The 16,693-nt window shown below is 40.8% G+C and overlaps 1 protein-coding gene across 1 annotated transcript in view; it reads right to left on the reverse strand.

Moving 5' to 3' along the window:
* Nucleotides 1-16,693, reverse strand: part of LOC309546485 (coiled-coil domain-containing protein 169-like) — an 88,477-nt gene that overhangs the window by 52,219 nt on the left and 19,565 nt on the right. The window contains exons 4-5 of the mRNA XM_082246220.1: nt 11,944-11,984; nt 9,449-9,547 (exon numbers count right to left, since the gene is read on the reverse strand). Of these exons, the coding sequence (XP_082102346.1) occupies nt 9,449-9,547; nt 11,944-11,984 (140 nt within the window). The remainder of the gene's footprint in view (nt 1-9,448; nt 9,548-11,943; nt 11,985-16,693) is intronic.

The following is a 16,693-nucleotide window of genomic DNA, read 5'->3' on the forward strand; positions in this document are numbered from 1 at the left end:
GTCATGAATAGTCATGTGACAATGGAGGCGTGTTTCCAGCTACTAAGCATACTGCACCGAGTAATGCAGCCCCACCTAGAGGCAGTGGATTAAAAAAAAAAACCTTAAAGAACAGAATTCAGTTGCAAGGGGTTATAGAAAACCAGCTTAAAGATTTTACTGTCAAATTTGCAAGAATATTGCCTTAGGGCTCTTTCACACGGTCCGCCTCTGTAGGCGGATCCGTGCTGCTCAGCGGGGATCGATCCGCGATCCCCGCTGAGCCGGCGGATGACAGCTCTGTCTCTGCTTGCAGTGCGGAGAGGGAGGTGTCACAGCCCCCGCTGCTCTCTATGGGGCTGTGCGCTGTCCGCTCTCATCCGATCCCATCCGATCCGATCCCCAGGACGGATGGAAAATAGGGTTTCCATCCATCCGGATTTCACGGACAGAATCGGATGCGGATGGCAGCGGGTGTCAGCGGACATGTCACCGCTGACATCCGCTGCTCCATAGGGCTGAATGGGGCATCCGATCAGATCCGCCTAAAAAACTGACAGGCGGATCTGATCGGACCGCCCGTGTGAAAGAGCCCTTAGGCCCCTTTCACCCATACGGTCCGTTTGTCAGTTTTTCATCCATCCGTTGACGGATGAAAAACGGACATCAATGCATCTCTATGTAAAAACGAATGACAACGGATGATCATCCGTTACATCTGTTTTCATCCGCTTCTGTCAATGTCCGTTTTTTTGGAACGGATGAATGTCAAAAAAACAGATCGGACGAAAAACGGATGTAAACGGACAAACAGGTGAAAAATAAATGAAAAACTGATGAAAAATGGATGAAAAAACGGACGACAAACGGATGAAAAACGGATGAAAAATGGATGAAAAATGGATGAAATACGGATGAAAAATGGACGAAAAGCCGGCGAAAAACAGACGAAAAACAGATGAAAAACAGATGAAAAACAGATGAAAAACAGATGAAAAACAGATGAAAAATGGATGAAGAATGGATGAAGAATGGATGAAAAACGGATGAAAAACAGATGAAAAACAGATGAAAAACGGATGAAGAATGGATGAAAAACGGATGAAAAACAGATGAAAAACAGATGAAAAACGGATGAAGAATGGATGAAAAACGGATGAAAAACGGATGAAAAACGGATGAAAAACGGATGAAGAATGGATGAAGAATGGATGAAGAATGGATGAAAAACGTATGAAAAACGGATGAAAAACAGATGAAAAACGGATGAAGAATGGATGAAAAACGGATGAAAAACGGATGAAAAACGGATGAAAAACGGATGAAGAATGGATGAAGAATGGATGAAGAATGGATGAAAAACGTATGAAAAACGGATGAAAAACAGATGAAAAACGGATGAAGAATGGATGAAAAACGGATGAAGAATGGATGAAAAGCGATGAAAAACGGATGAAAAATGGATGAAAAACTGATACATTTTGACATGACTGAACTGATGAACTGAACATGAACGTATGTGTGAAAGGGGCCTAAGGGCCCATCCACCAGTGCACTGCAGTAGCATGCATATGCAATGCATGCCTTCTGCTACAGCCTAATATTTCACATTTTGACTCGTCAGTCCAGAGCTCCTGCTGTCATTTTCCGGCACCCCCGTTCCTATATTTTCATGCATAGTTGAATCTCTTAACCTTGTTTCCATGTCCTATGCACCTGGCATTGTCACTTCTGGTACGGACTGAATCCAGGAGTGCATGAGAAATACTGTGCTTTGCAGACAGCATGGGTTGCAAAAAGTTCCATCCTATTTTTATCGTTGTCAATATGAGTGCAATTACTTTTAATAAAAAGAAAGGAAGTTCTTTAAATGTTATCATACTATTGGAGACACTTCTTTTCTTTTCAGCTTTGTTCCCAATTGTGGCAAGATGAACTTTATCCCTTGAAGGGACCTGTACACTGTCTTCTGGGTCCACCATTTGGATCCATGAGGAGAAAAATCGGGCCTACCATGTGCCCTCAGCAAAGGATAAAGTGCAGGAGACCCGTATGTTATATTGATCCAATCCCTGAAGTGAGCTTTGAGCTTACATGGAGGTGGAGGACTGGCTGAAAATTGTTTTGGGGTTCAATAGACACTGGAGAAGCCATCACACGTGGAGAGTAATTGAGCACCCTTGTATGGACTCATGTTTTTTGTTTTTTCACACAAGTTGGACTTGCAGCACTGGCACTGCAGTATCAGCTACTAGCATTGGCTCAGATATATGTGTATTTGAGGACGAATTGAACACCATATTGTTTTATATTTATGTATACTGTCAGTTGTAAATACTTATTTGCAGTATTGGGATTGTGGCATAGCTCCCAACTGTCCCTGATTTGGAGGGACTGTCCCTGATTTTGAGGGACTGTCCCTGACTTGGAGGGATTGTCCCTGATTTGGAGGGATTGTCCCTGATTTAGAGAGACTGTCCCTGATTTGGAGGGATTGTCCCTGATTTAGAGAGACTGTCCCTGACTTGGAGGGACTGTCCCTGATTTAGAGAGACTGTCCCTGATTTGGAGGGATTGTCCCTGATTTAGAGAGACTGTCCCTGATTTGGAGGGATTGTCCCTGATTTAGAGAGACTGTCGCTGACTTGGAGGGACTGTCCCTGATTTGGAGGGACTGTCCCTGACTTGGAGGGATTGTCCCTGATTTAGAGAGACTGTCCCTGATTTGGAGGGATTGTCCCTGATTTGGAACAAAGTCCCTCTGTCCCTCTTTCCTCCCAATTTGACCCTTATTTTGGTCTGATCTATATAATTGAATATGAAATGTACCTTTTAGCTTTCAAAAAGTGTTTCCCAGTGCTAAACCTTTCATCCAGTTTCTAAATTTCTGCATTTGAAAATTTCAAAAGCCAATATAAAGGAACAGTAGTGGTAAAAAAACAAAAAAAAAAACAAAACACTTGTAAGTTTAACAAATCATTTTTTGGTATAATTTTCTGTTAGGGAGGCGTGGCAGGGGGAGTGTCCTAGGCCTCAACACTTTTGCTAATGGGTGTCCCTTGTTCCCATCTCAAAAAGTTGGGAGGTATGTTGTGCTATTACTTACTTGTCTACATATATTGATTCCAATTTTTATTGTCTACAGATATTGATTCCAATTTTGATCGTCTACATATATTGATTCCAATTTTGATCGTCTACATATATTGATTCCAATTTTGATCGTCTACATATATTGATTCCAATTTTGATCGTCTACATATATTGATTCCAACTTTGATCGTCTACATATATTGATTCCAACTTTGATGATTAATTTGCTAAGTGTTGTAGCACTGAAGTTGTGTTAACACTGCTATTTAACACTAGCGTTACATTACATGACTAGATTGCCAGCGATATATTAACACTATTATTACCATGATTTTGGTTTTCACAATATGACATGTAAATGGTAAGAGCATCCCTCTTGGACCATTGTCATTGGTACAGGTATCCCCACTGGAAGATTTCCCCCATCTCCTGGTGACATCTGTTAAATGTTAGGCTTCTTTTCACATTCTGTTTTGGGGACAATGGTCACCAGGACAAAGAGGGGGTACTTTTTCCCAGCGAGGACACAGACAAAAATAATAAAAAAAACTTTTTTCATTCTCCACACTATTTAAAAAAAAATAAATAAATAAATGAATAAAAAGCTAGGCTAGGATACACAACCTCAAACATGTGGTTTAGGATTCTCTTTATTAGTCTTAAACTTCAGTGCACCTCTTTTTAATTGAAGAGCAGTTTGTAATTTTTATAAAACACTGTCCATTGTTTCCTGAGTTAAATACTGCAGTTTTCATGCAATACTAACATGTTCTGGCATTTAGGTTATTTGCTAACATACCTGCTGTGTCAGTGCCGGTTCACATATATGAGATGCGGGAACCCTGCGAATCCACTGTAGGTTCCCACACCGCACTCGACTCGCAGGCAGTTCACACGGCCATATGCGAATCGATGGGGGTATCAATACAAAGTTAACGACACCCCCAGATCAGTTCGCATATTGCAGTGCGAACTGTCAATTCGGACATGAATCGGATTGCGTAGGTGTTAACAACCATACGATCCGATTCTGGTGCGGACCAAAAAAAGGGTCCTGTGCGACTTTGGCCCGAACGCGATGCAAATTCAGCCATACAATCTGTATGGCTGAATTTACAACACACAGACATCGCATGTGATTTGCAGAACAGTGCGCTCCGAATCACATGCAATGTCTGACATTGCATGTGTGTGAACTGACACTTATATCAATGATGAGCTCAGCTCCTGGGCACAACAGCCTAATAATGCATAACCACTTTATCATACATCTCCTTACTATAGGAGCTTCAATTAACACTCTATAGAGCTGATCACACTTTCCTTTATTCTATCCTGACAGATAAGGGTAATGTACTTAATGTGAAGCAGCAAGCTCTTCGCCAGACTGGATGTCAGCTTCAATCCATCTCCCTTAATATATTATTTATTCACTGCTGCAACTCTATGGTCACACATTCACATTAGAAATGACCTGTCAGGAAGATTTAGGCCTCATGCACACTGGACATTTTTATAGCTGCTGTTTTTGACGTCAGACATTTTTTCCTGCAGCCAGTAAACGCCCCAGCATGTTATCCTATGTGTCCATGCACACACAGGCTGTTATCAGCAATTATTGGCAGGGGCGTTTTCTGGCCGGAAAAAAACCTGGAACTAGTGGGTTTTGAGAGGAGTTTTTCAGCTGTAAAAACGCTCTAACTCTGATAAAAGCTTAAAACCGCTGGAAAACGTGGCTATTCGGTGTTTATCAACGTTTCTGAGCCATAAGCATTAGTGGGAGAATAGTTTTGTTAAAAAAAGCTAAAAAACGCTGAAAAACGCTACTGCAAAAAAGCAGGAAAACTCCTTCTACAGCTACAGCTTTCTACTGACGTTTTGCTAACATCCAGTGTGCATGAGGCCTAAGGCCCCTTTCTCATTTTAGTTTGTCCGTTTTTTCATCCATCCATGCATTCCTGAGAAAAAACGGATGTAAATGGAGGGATCATTCATTTACATTCGTTTTCATCCGCTTCCTGAAAAATAGACGACAATGGACGACAACAGATGAAAAACAGATGACAACAGATGAAAAACAGATGACAACAGATGACAACGGATGATAACAGATGACAACAGATGAAAAACGGATGACAACAGATGGCAACGGATGAAAAACAGATGACAACGGATGAAAAACAGATGACAACAGATGACAACGAATGAAAAACAGATGACAACGGATGAAAAACAGATGACAACGGATGACAATGGATGAAAAACAGATGACAACAGATGACAATGGATTAAAAACAGATGACAACGGATGACAACAGATGATAACGAATGAAAAATGGATGACAACGGATGACAACAGATGAAAAAAAAATGAAAATAGATGAAAAACGGATGACAACAGATGAAAAACGGACGACAACGAATGACAACAGATGACAATGGATAAAAAACTAATGACAACGGATGACAACAGATGATAACGAATGAAAAATGGATGACAACGGATGACAACAGATGAAAAAAAAATGAAAATAGATGAAAAACGGATGACAACAGATGAAAAACGGATGACAACGGATGACAACAGATGAAAAACGGATGTAGACTGAAAAAAACGGATGACAAAAAAAACTGAACTGATGAAATGAACGGTTGGTTTGTATGAAAGGGGCCTTAATGTTAAAGTGGTTGTAAAGCTCAGACATGAAATCCGAACAAAGCACATACTTCAATAGTGTTTACTTGCCTCTCTCCAAAGCACAAAGTCTCATTTCTCTCTGCTGTTTAGTTCCTCTTCCGAGATCTTCAGATAAACTGACAGAAGAGTCGCCTGTCTATGTAAACAAAGCAGGCGGCTCTTCTGTCACACAGGCAGAGTGAGATCGTGTGTCTCAGCTAAGCTGAAACCCCGATCTCTGTGTGCCTGTCACAGAGCCCCCCCACAATTAGTAAGCACATTTAGGCTTACATTTAACCCTTTGATCACCCCAAGTATCAACCCCTTCCCTGCCAGTGTCATTTATACAGTGACAGTGCATAGTATTTAGCAATGATTACTGTATTAATGTCACTGGTCCCCAAAAAGTGTAAAAAATGTCAGTTAGGGGTCCGATCTGTCCGCCGTTAGTTAAAGTAACGCAGTGCTGAATCGCAAAAAAAGGCCTGGTCATTAAGGGGGTAAAACCTTCCGGTGGTTAAAGAACATGTAACCCCACCCACTAATATACCAATAAAAGCGTTTTTATTTTATCTTTTACTTTCTCTTCCATTCATTGCGAGACAGTGCAGATCTTAAATCTTGACCCCTGAAAGGTCACCAGGCAGTGTCTATAGAGGAGTAGGCCATAGGAAATCAGAAAAAACAAGGGCACTCTGAAAAGCCAAATACATTACACTGCTGCCTGTAAGAGCTGGCATCCGCAGAAGCAAAAACATCAACCTTATAAAGCATATGAGCTGGAAGACCTAGTGACCACATATTAAACCCAAGAGGCCAATGCCCGGTGATGGAAGGCCCAAGGCACAATCATCGCTCTCATAGAATGAGCCATGATAAAAACATGAGGCTCCAGCCAGTCTCTCTGCTTTCTTATTAAAAACTGACCACACTAATCAGGAGAACACACCATGGTCAGTTATGTAGCTGTGCTATGAACTCAGTGTGCTGTTCTCTAATGACATACTTGCCAACTGTCCCTTTTTTCCTGGGACAGTCCCTGTCCCTGTCCCTTTTTAATTTCCTGTAATTCTCTCTATATTGAGTAGACTCTATAATCTGATAAATAAGCGAGATTAATTATGCAGAGTGGGCGGAGCTTCAGGGAAGTGGGTGTGGTAATTGATAGCTGTGTTGCAAAGTGTCCCTGGAAATTTTCTTTAAATGTTGGCAACTTTGTAATGATAAGACTTGTCCTGACACCCCCCCCCCCAACTACACAGCCATTCACTGGGAAGATCAGTGTGCTGATGTTCTCCTCCCCCAGCTCTTATGCAGCTGAGAACTGAGGGAATGTGATCACTTATAAAAAAGAGAAAAGAAGGTATTTGTCATTTTTTTTTTAAATATCTATGCATAAATGTTTTGCCTTTCATTTCTATTTTAAACTGAATGTGTTGTTTTACAAGGTGATCATTTATAATCATTTTAACTACTCGTTGCTAGGCAAAAAAAGAGGCTTTGTTAGCAGACAGAGGGCTGACCACCAGTAAGGACTGCCCCTTAAACATTTATTTATAACTATTACCACTATAACCCAGCAATTTAGATCCTCACTGTGTGCATTAATGAACGGAAAAGAAAAGGGTCAGTGTGGTTTTGCTTGTGATCGAGTGCGCTGCCAGCTCAACTAACCACTTCCAGACCGCCAACAGCAGTTATACATCGCTACTTTGACTATAAATACCGGGGTTATGGCAGCAGATAGCTGATAGCTGCCATAACCCTGGTATTTTTTTACTGGGTGGGCGGTGCTCTTTCTCATAAAAGTGGTCCCAGCGACGGATTCGCCGTTGGTCCACTTTTATGGGTGGCGGGAGCCGTCGGTAGTGTGGAAAATGATGCGGTCCTTTCCCCTCCTAGGCAGGATATCAACTGAGGGCAAGCTGGCCCCCATTCAATTCTATGGTCTGGGAGGACCAACGCTTCCTCCAAATGGCCTTAAACGGCCTATTTTTTTTTCAAGATGAAAAAAAATGACATTTCTTTTTTGCTTTTTTTTTTTTAAACTTTTTAGTGTAGATGTGATATCTGAGGTCTTTTTGACCCCAGATCTCACATTAAAGAGGACCTATTTCTATTACAAGGGATGTTTGCAGTCCTTGTAATAGGAATAACAGCGATAAAAAAAAAAAAAATAATAATAATTAAAGGGACAGTGTAAAACTACAAAACAAAAGGTGAAATAAATAAGATTAAAAAAAATATTTAAAGCACCCCGTCCCTCTGAGCTCGCGTGCAGAAGCAAACGCATACGCAAGTCGCGCCCGCAAACGGTGTTCAAACCACACATGTGATGTATCGCCGCGATCATTAGAGCGAGAGCAATAATTCTAGCCCTAGATCTCCTCTATAACTCTAAACTGGTAACCTGTAAAAAATTTTTTAAAGCATCGCCCATTGAGATTTGTACCAATGTACCAATGTTTGTCACCATTCCACGAGCGTGCACAATTTTGAAGCATGACATGTTGGGTATCTATTTACTCAGCGTAACATTATCTTTCACATGATAGAAAAACATTAGGCTAACTTTACTGTTTAGTTTTTTTTAAATGCACTGAAATGTATTTTTTCTCAAATAATTGCATTTAAAAGACAGCTGCACAAATACCGCGTGACAAAAAATATTGCAACGACCACCATTTTATTCTCTAGAGTCTTAGCTAAAAAAAAAAACATATATATATATATATATATATATATATATATATATATATATATATATATATTGTTTGGGGGTTCTAAGTCATTTTCTAGAAAGAAAATACTGATTTTATCGTGTAAACAACAAGTGTCAGAAATAGGCCTGGTCCTTCAGTGGTTAAAATAAATGGTTGTAAACCCTCACATATACCCAGTGAAGCGACTGGCCTCAGGGAATACACAGAGATGAGACAAATTCTCCTACATAAGTTGCACCTGTTTATCTGCAGTCTGCTGTTCTCTACATCTGTTCAAAGAGCTGAATTTATAAAGCTTGTCTGAGACTAAAAAAAAAAAAGAAAAAAAGAAAAAAAAAGGCCGGATAGCAGAAGTCACACTCTGCAGAGATCAGTGAGGTGAGCTCCGAGAGCTGATTGGAGGGAAGAGACACACACCCCCTCACACAGGAACAGAGTGGAGGCTGTCAATCAGCTGGAGGTCCCTCCCCTGTCACCATTTTTCTCTTAGTGTCAGGAAAACTTGTCAGAAGTCATTCATGCTGATAGCAGAGGAACGAAGCAGCAGACAGAAATGACACTTAGTGCTCTTAAAGTGAGACAAGTACACACTATAGAGGGATAAGCCTTGTTTGTATTTCATGTCTGAGGTTTACAAGCACTTTAACAGAAACACATTTACTCACGTTGTAGCATGTATTAATCTCTGTACATGACCACAAAAGAACAGTGCGAATCCGACCTAAGATTTGTAGAAATGAGAGCTAGCAGGTTTCTGCAGGTACAGTATAGGTGGCTCCTCTAGGTGTTTTCCTTACGTTAATGATTCCAGGTTAGACTTCATAAACTAACAAAAGGTTGACGTCAAGTGCTGAAGAATTGGGGGTATGAAATACACATTTCTCAAATGCTCTTTTGCCCATTCAACAATCTATTTGTAACTGGAGCAGACTTCAACAAATGGTTGTACACCATTGTACCCATCGGTCTGAAATACCTTTGCTTCTTGTTCTATTCGAAGTTCAAAATCTTTTAATTGATTTTCTATTATAGTCTTCTCATCCTCCAAACGCTTTAGATACTGGTTTAATGCGCCCTGAGAGTACATAAAGGAAGGACATTAAATCCGACATTAAAACGTCATGCAGAAATATAATAATGAATACAGTGTTGCAACCATTTGTGAATCAATATATGATTTTGTAAAGCAGAATTCAGGGTATGGTCTTTATTGCACGGTTACATTGATCCACTTTGGATGAATGTAAAGTATACATATTGCATACCTGTGTGCTCTGTTCGCTGAAAGGTAAGGGGAAACTCTGATGGGCACACATAATTGGCACTTCTGGATGTAATCAGGGGAGGGAGACTCCTGGATTTAAGAGGGAATACTGCTGGGCACTTCTGGATATAAGATGGGTTCTGGGCACTCCTGGATGCTAAGGGGGAAGCCCTAACTGAAAAATGTGGAGACCCCAGCTTTAGATTGTAAGCTCTCACAAGAAGGGCCCTCCTAACCCTCTTTTTTATGTAATAAAATAATATAATAAAATAATAATGCTGATTATTTTTAGATATTATTGCTAATAAAAACAATCTTTAAAAAAAATAATAAATAGTTACTAAACAACAGCTATTATTGATAAATAATAATATAAATATTAATAGTATACTTTTTATAATAATTATTATTAAATAATAATAAAATGATTATTATCAAATAAAAATAATAAAGGATATTCTTCTTCTTATTATTATTATTATTTAAAAGAGAAATTGAAGATTAGTATTATTGTCAATATTGATAAACAATAGTAGCAATAATAAAAATATTAAATAATATTACTAATAACAATAATAGTGAATAATATTAAGAAATAATAATAGAAATAACATAATAAGTAATGAATATCATCATTATTTAAAATAATAAATCTTATGTAATAATAATAATAATAACAACAACGTTAATAATAACAGGTCTAATGTTTTTTTTTTATTAGAATTGTATACATTTTGCATTAAAAACTGCTTCCTGAGCCTATAAAATACAACTCTGAGTGGTGAAGATGCCCCCTAGTGTTCATTTTCAAATATGGTTTCTACACTTCAGAAAATCAACATGCTTTGATTCTAGCTTTAAAATTCTGTTGATTGATGAAGTGAATGATTTTAACATAACTGAATGCTGCAGCTGTGAACATAGAAAGCAAATGAAGCATTACTCATCCTTGTTAAGTCATGCATCTTTTAGTTGGCTGTCTGAGCTCCGTCTACATCAAGTGGTCCTCTGGCTGTTTTGCAATGCACTAGAATTGGCCAGGTAGTGGGCAAAACATCACAGTGCACATGCACACTGTGGAATAGCAGCTCATGAGGTTCAATTAACCCTATGAAGCCATCGGTAATGGGCCCTGGCTGCATTGAAATCAGCTCAATATAAGCAGAGCACATTGGACCACTTTGAGGACCATCTACGCAAACCCTTAATGTGCAAACACAGGAGTAGCCACCAGAAAAAAAACACATTGCATCCTCAGAGAGAGCTTGTTGTGAAATATATATGTATTGCTGACCTCCTTTTAAAATTAGTAGTTGACTGGCCATAATGCTGATCTATTGGCTTTAGTAGTTTCTAACCTTAAAGCGGAACTTTACCCATAACAACTTGCTTGTTGCTGGAGGCTGCCATTTTGGTGAAGCCCAGAGCCCCCAAACAGCAGTAAATCATAGGGTGGAACTAAATCCATTGAAAGTCGCACGATTTCCACACAACATGAAGCAATGCCTGTGTAATCTTGAGGTCTATGGACCTCAATTCCCATCAAGATCGGACCATAGTAGTGCAGGGACTACCTTAAAGTCACATGGATATGAATGGTACTCATTGGAAATCATGGTGCCGACGTAAAAACTGCAGCTCAAGCTAATGTTGTCTATTTCCTCCTCCCCCAATGTCCATTTGCAGAACACCACATGAATGGTTTACAGCATACAAGATGTTCTGTGAAAGGTGAACCCAGGGTAATCAGCTACAGTCATTCACAGATTAAACAAAGGAGCTCTTTTACTTGCCAAAAAAGTTAAAATGTCTATTTATTGAGTCCTGAGATTTACACAGCTCCACCTGTCTGGCCATTGGCTCCTGCTGCTGTCAATCACAGCCAGTGACGAGGGAGCCCGGGGTGGGGCTGAGTCCCCCTGTCGTTGTCAACAGTGAGGCTCGGGAGCAAGCCTGCATGAGCGCCCCCATCACAGGTGGCCTGCTTTCGATGAGGGGGAGGAGTCAAGAGTGCCAGCGGGGAACCCGAGAAGAGGAGGATCAGAGCTGCTCTATGCAAAACGATTGCACAGAGCAGGTAAGTTTACACGTTTGTTATTTTAAAGAAAAAAATGACGTTTAAATACAGGTGCTTTAAAAAATATGATGTAATAATGGATACAATGTTGCATTCATTTTTCTATCTGCCGTTCAGCTTTAATACTTACTTCAGGCATTTGGTCATAGGAGCGAATAGATGACAGACGATCTAAAACAGACCAAACACATTCTTTTAGAGGTTCTGGTAATAAAATACACATTTCACTAAATAAAGTATAGGTTATATTTATGACTGGCCCTAGCACCGACACATTCTTGCTTGGGTATTAATTGTAGTTCTGAGATACAAAAATATAAGAAGAGAAGTGGAATTATTGACCATACTGACCACACAGATATTCTATTTCATTTTCTTAAAGAAAACAAAATACAACAACAATATAAAATCTAGCATGACATACTGTAACAACAGATGCATTGCTATGCTATTATTTATTTATTTGATTTTTTGTTACACACGTATAAATACATATATATGCATACGTACCAGGGATCAACCGATTATCGGCAAAGCCGATATATCGGGGGCCGATATGCACTTTCCCAGAAATATCGGAATCAGCCACCAAGATGGCGGATATTGCTGATATTTCGGAAAGTGCTTGTACCGGAGTGATGCCTGCAGCTAGAGGCATCACCCCGGTACCGGCGTCCATAGCCGACGGTCAGATTTCTTTTAATGACAACCGATGTGGCTGAGAAGCCGCTCGGCTGTCATTACAAGGAGCGGGAGGGGAAGATCCCCCCCCCCTCCTGCCACCTTCCGCGGCTCGCCCGGGTCTCCCGTCCCACCGGGAGACTCTGATCAGTTTCCCCTGGCACTCGACTAAAGTAGTGTATTCTTTTATAAACATAGATTACACGGAGCGGAGGGAGCATGGGAGGAGCTGAAGTGCTAAAGGCTGGAGGGGCGGAATTAATTTCAGATAGGGAGGCGGAGCCGGGTGGAGCTGGATTGCAGATGGCTAGAAAGGTGGAGTTCCGATCAGAACCAAGTGCCTGGTTTCGGCAAAATACCGGGCAACCAGCGTGCACAGCCACTGTCCTCGGCAGGACACCGCCAAAGACCTGATCAAAGCTGCATTCGCCTCTGATCGGGTCTCCATGTAAAAACCCGGAAGTGATGTCATGACATCACTTCCAGGTACTCTGCGCCAACTTAAAAAAAATTACAGCATTCAAAACAGCCAAACTTGGCGTTTTGAATGCTTTTGAGTACCTGTCAAGTGCTAAAAATAAAAAAAATAAAAAAATGTTTTAAATGTACGAAAATATCACCCAATATTGGCCAATACCGATATTCAATGGCCAAATTATCGGTATCCGCAACGAAAACCCGATATTGGTCGATCACTAATACATACACATATATTCATAAACACTGCTGGTATTTAAAAACTGAACTAGCAGTGCAAAGCATATTCAACAAATATTGAAACTGAATATACAAGATTGATATAAATAATACATTATATGCAGTCTTCAGATTTTACATAATTACAGTATGTTTCTAATACTTTTTTATTAGCACATTGCATTTCATTCCAGGTAATCTCAACTACCAGATATGTCAAATGAGCATCCTCACTACTAGAACAACAAAGGCTTCAAAATAACCTATTTACTCTTATCGTATTCATGGAAAATTATTTGCACTTTTCTAATTAAATGCCAGGGAAGCATGCAAAACAAGTAAAGAGGCTCTTGCTTCGTTGGTAGTAATGAAGTGCTTGGTCTTTTTGTTTTCCTCCAACATTATCTTGACCTAGTCCGTTCTAATAAATAATGCGATTTGCTGATAGATCCACTCCTGCAAAATTGCTTTTTGGAAGTTGAGACTCTCGTGTTAGAACTAGATTTTTGACTGACTAATTAAACGCGTGTCTAAACGTCTCTTAATTTTAGCACAGTCCCATAATCCAGGGGTCTCAGAACTTTCTAAACAAAGGGCCAGTTTACTGTGCTTTGGACTTGAAGGGGGGGGGGGGGGGGTTGAGTGGAAAATGTCCTGACATTAGTGGGAGTAAACAATGTCCCATCTTTGGTATTAGGGGAAATATTATTGCCCTATTAATTGTATCAGTGGGAAGAATAATGTCCCATCATTGGTGTAAGTGGGTGGATTAGTTTTCCTTATTGGTATCACTGGAAGGAATAGTGCTTCATCATTGGTGTCAGTGGAAGGAATAGTGCCCCATCATTGGTAAGGAGGACGAATAGTGTCCCATCGTTGGTATCAGTGGGAGGAATAGTTTTCCTTATTGGTATCACTGGAAGGAATAATGCCTCATCATTGGTGTCAGTGGAAGGAAGAGTGCCCCATCATTAGTAAGGAGGAGGAATAGTGCCCCGTCGTTGGTATCAGTGGGAGGAATAGTGCCCCATCGTTGGTGTCAGTGCGAGGAATAGTGCCCCATCATTGGTAAGTGGGAGGAATAGTGCCCCATCATTGGTATCAGTGGGAGGAATAGTGCCCCATTGTTGGTATCACTGGGAGGAATAGTGCCCCATCGTTGGTATCAGTGGGAGGAATAGTGCCCCATCATTGGTGTCAGTGCGAGGAATAGTGCCCCATCATTGGTAAGTGGGAGGAATAGTGCCCCATCATTGGTGTCAGTGCGAGGAATAGTGCCCCATCATTGGTAAGTGGGAGGAATAGTGCCCCATCATTGGTATCAGTGGGAGGAATAGTGTCCCTTCAATGGTGTCAGTCGAAAAAGATAGTGTCCCATCATTGGTATCAGTGGGAGGAATAGTGCCCCATCATTGGTGTCAGTGGGAGGAATAGTGCCCAATCATTGGTGTCAGTGGGAGGAATAGTGCCCCATCATTGGTGTCAGTGGGAGGAACAGTGCCCCATCATTGGTGTCAGTGGGAGGAACAGTGCCCCATCATTGGTATCAGTGGTAGGAATAGTGCCCCATCGTTGATATCAGTGGAAGGAATAGTGCCCCATCGTAGGTATCAGTGGAAGGAATAGTGCCCCATCATTGGTATCAGTGGAAGGAATAGTGCCCCATCATTGCTATCAGTGGAAGGAATAGTGCCCTATCGTTGGTATCAGTGGGAGGAATAGTGCCCCATCATTGGTGTCAGTGCGAGGAATAGTGCCCCATCATTGGTAAGTGGGAGGAATAGTGCCCCATCATTGGTGTCAGTGCGAGGAATAGTGCCCCATCATTGGTAAGTGGGAGGAATAGTGCCCCATCATTGGTATCAGTGGGAGGAATAGTGTCCCTTCAATGGTGTCAGTCGAAAAAGATAGTGTCCCATCATTGGTATCAGTGGGAGGAATAGTGCCCCATCATTGGTGTCAGTGGGAGGAATAGTGCCCAATCATTGGTGTCAGTGGGAGGAATAGTGCCCCATCATTGGTGTCAGTGGGAGGAACAGTGCCCCATCATTGGTGTCAGTGGGAGGAACAGTGCCCCATCATTGGTATCAGTGGTAGGAATAGTGCCCCATCGTTGATATCAGTGGAAGGAATAGTGCCCCATCGTAGGTATCAGTGGAAGGAATAGTGCCCCATCATTGGTATCAGTGGAAGGAATAGTGCCCCATCATTGCTATCAGTGGAAGGAATAGTGCCCCATCATTGGTATCAGTGGGAGAAATAGTGTCCCATCATTGGTATCAGTGGGAGAAATAGTGCCCCATCATTGGTATCAGTGTGAGGAATAGTGCCCCATCATTGGTGTCAGTGGGAGGAATAGTGCCCCATCATTGGTATCAGTGTGAGGAATAGTGCCCCATCATTGGTGTCAGTGGGAGGAATAGTGCCCCATCATTGGTATCGGTGGTAGGAATAGTGCCCCATCGTTGGTATCAACTTTTGAGGCAGGGTAAAAGGAGGGGCCAGGGGTGGGGTCGAAGAGGCCCCATGATTTCTAACAGCGTCCCTGCCTACCACCTCCCTAAAGTGTCAATGACGAATGTATATATGCGTAGGCGAAAGCATATTTGTCATCAGCGTGATACAATTTATGTCTCGCTGATGGCACTTATGCATTCGCCAAAGCACATATGCATTTGCCATTGCAATTCTAGGGAGGTGATAGCATGGGTGGGATTTGAACTTGTGACCTAAGAGTGCTGAAGATTAAGCCACTGTGCTAAGTACAATTATACCTAAAATATAAAGAAGTACCATAATTACAGAATGAACATATATGCATAGAACTCAACATTTTCATAAAATATTAATTTGACATAAAAAAAGTTTGACATTTAGCAATGATCTTGCATTTGTATATTAGGGGAATAAAGATTCTCTTGATCTATGTTCATTTGTTAATCATGGTACTACTGTAAATTCTAAGCATAAGTATGCCCCTCTCAATGGCTTAGTGGGTAGCACTCCTACCTAGAAAGACTCCGACCATAGGTTTGAATCCCAAGCATGGTTTTTAAACAGCAGAGTATGCTGAAAGTAGGCAAACACCTAATTGCTACTACCACTGCCACATCAGAATGGTTGTTTCCATAATTTGCATGCTCGAATGCATGCAGTGGTATGGTATTTATCAAAAATATTATATTGTGGAAATAAAATAATCAAACACTAGTGAACACGCAGGGTGTTAGCATGGTTGGGATTTAAACTCATACCCTAAGAGCTTTTTTGCTCATGGGCACAGACCACTAAGCCAATGTGCCAAGTACAATTAGACTTGCATAATAGTTTAGTATGATTAAAGAATGAACATAGATAATTAGAACTCTATAGTCTCCTAAAAAATAAATGTAACTGTAAATGATTAATACATGTAACCTCATGGAATAGCAGACATTACTCTGTAATAATCCTTCAGTACAGCATTCGTTAGCAAAAGAAGAAAACTATGCACAATAATTGTA

This window comes from Pelophylax lessonae, assembly GCF_965119305.1.
Source record: "Pelophylax lessonae genome assembly, chromosome: 2".
In the NCBI taxonomy this organism is placed as follows: domain Eukaryota; kingdom Metazoa; phylum Chordata; class Amphibia; order Anura; family Ranidae; genus Pelophylax; species Pelophylax lessonae.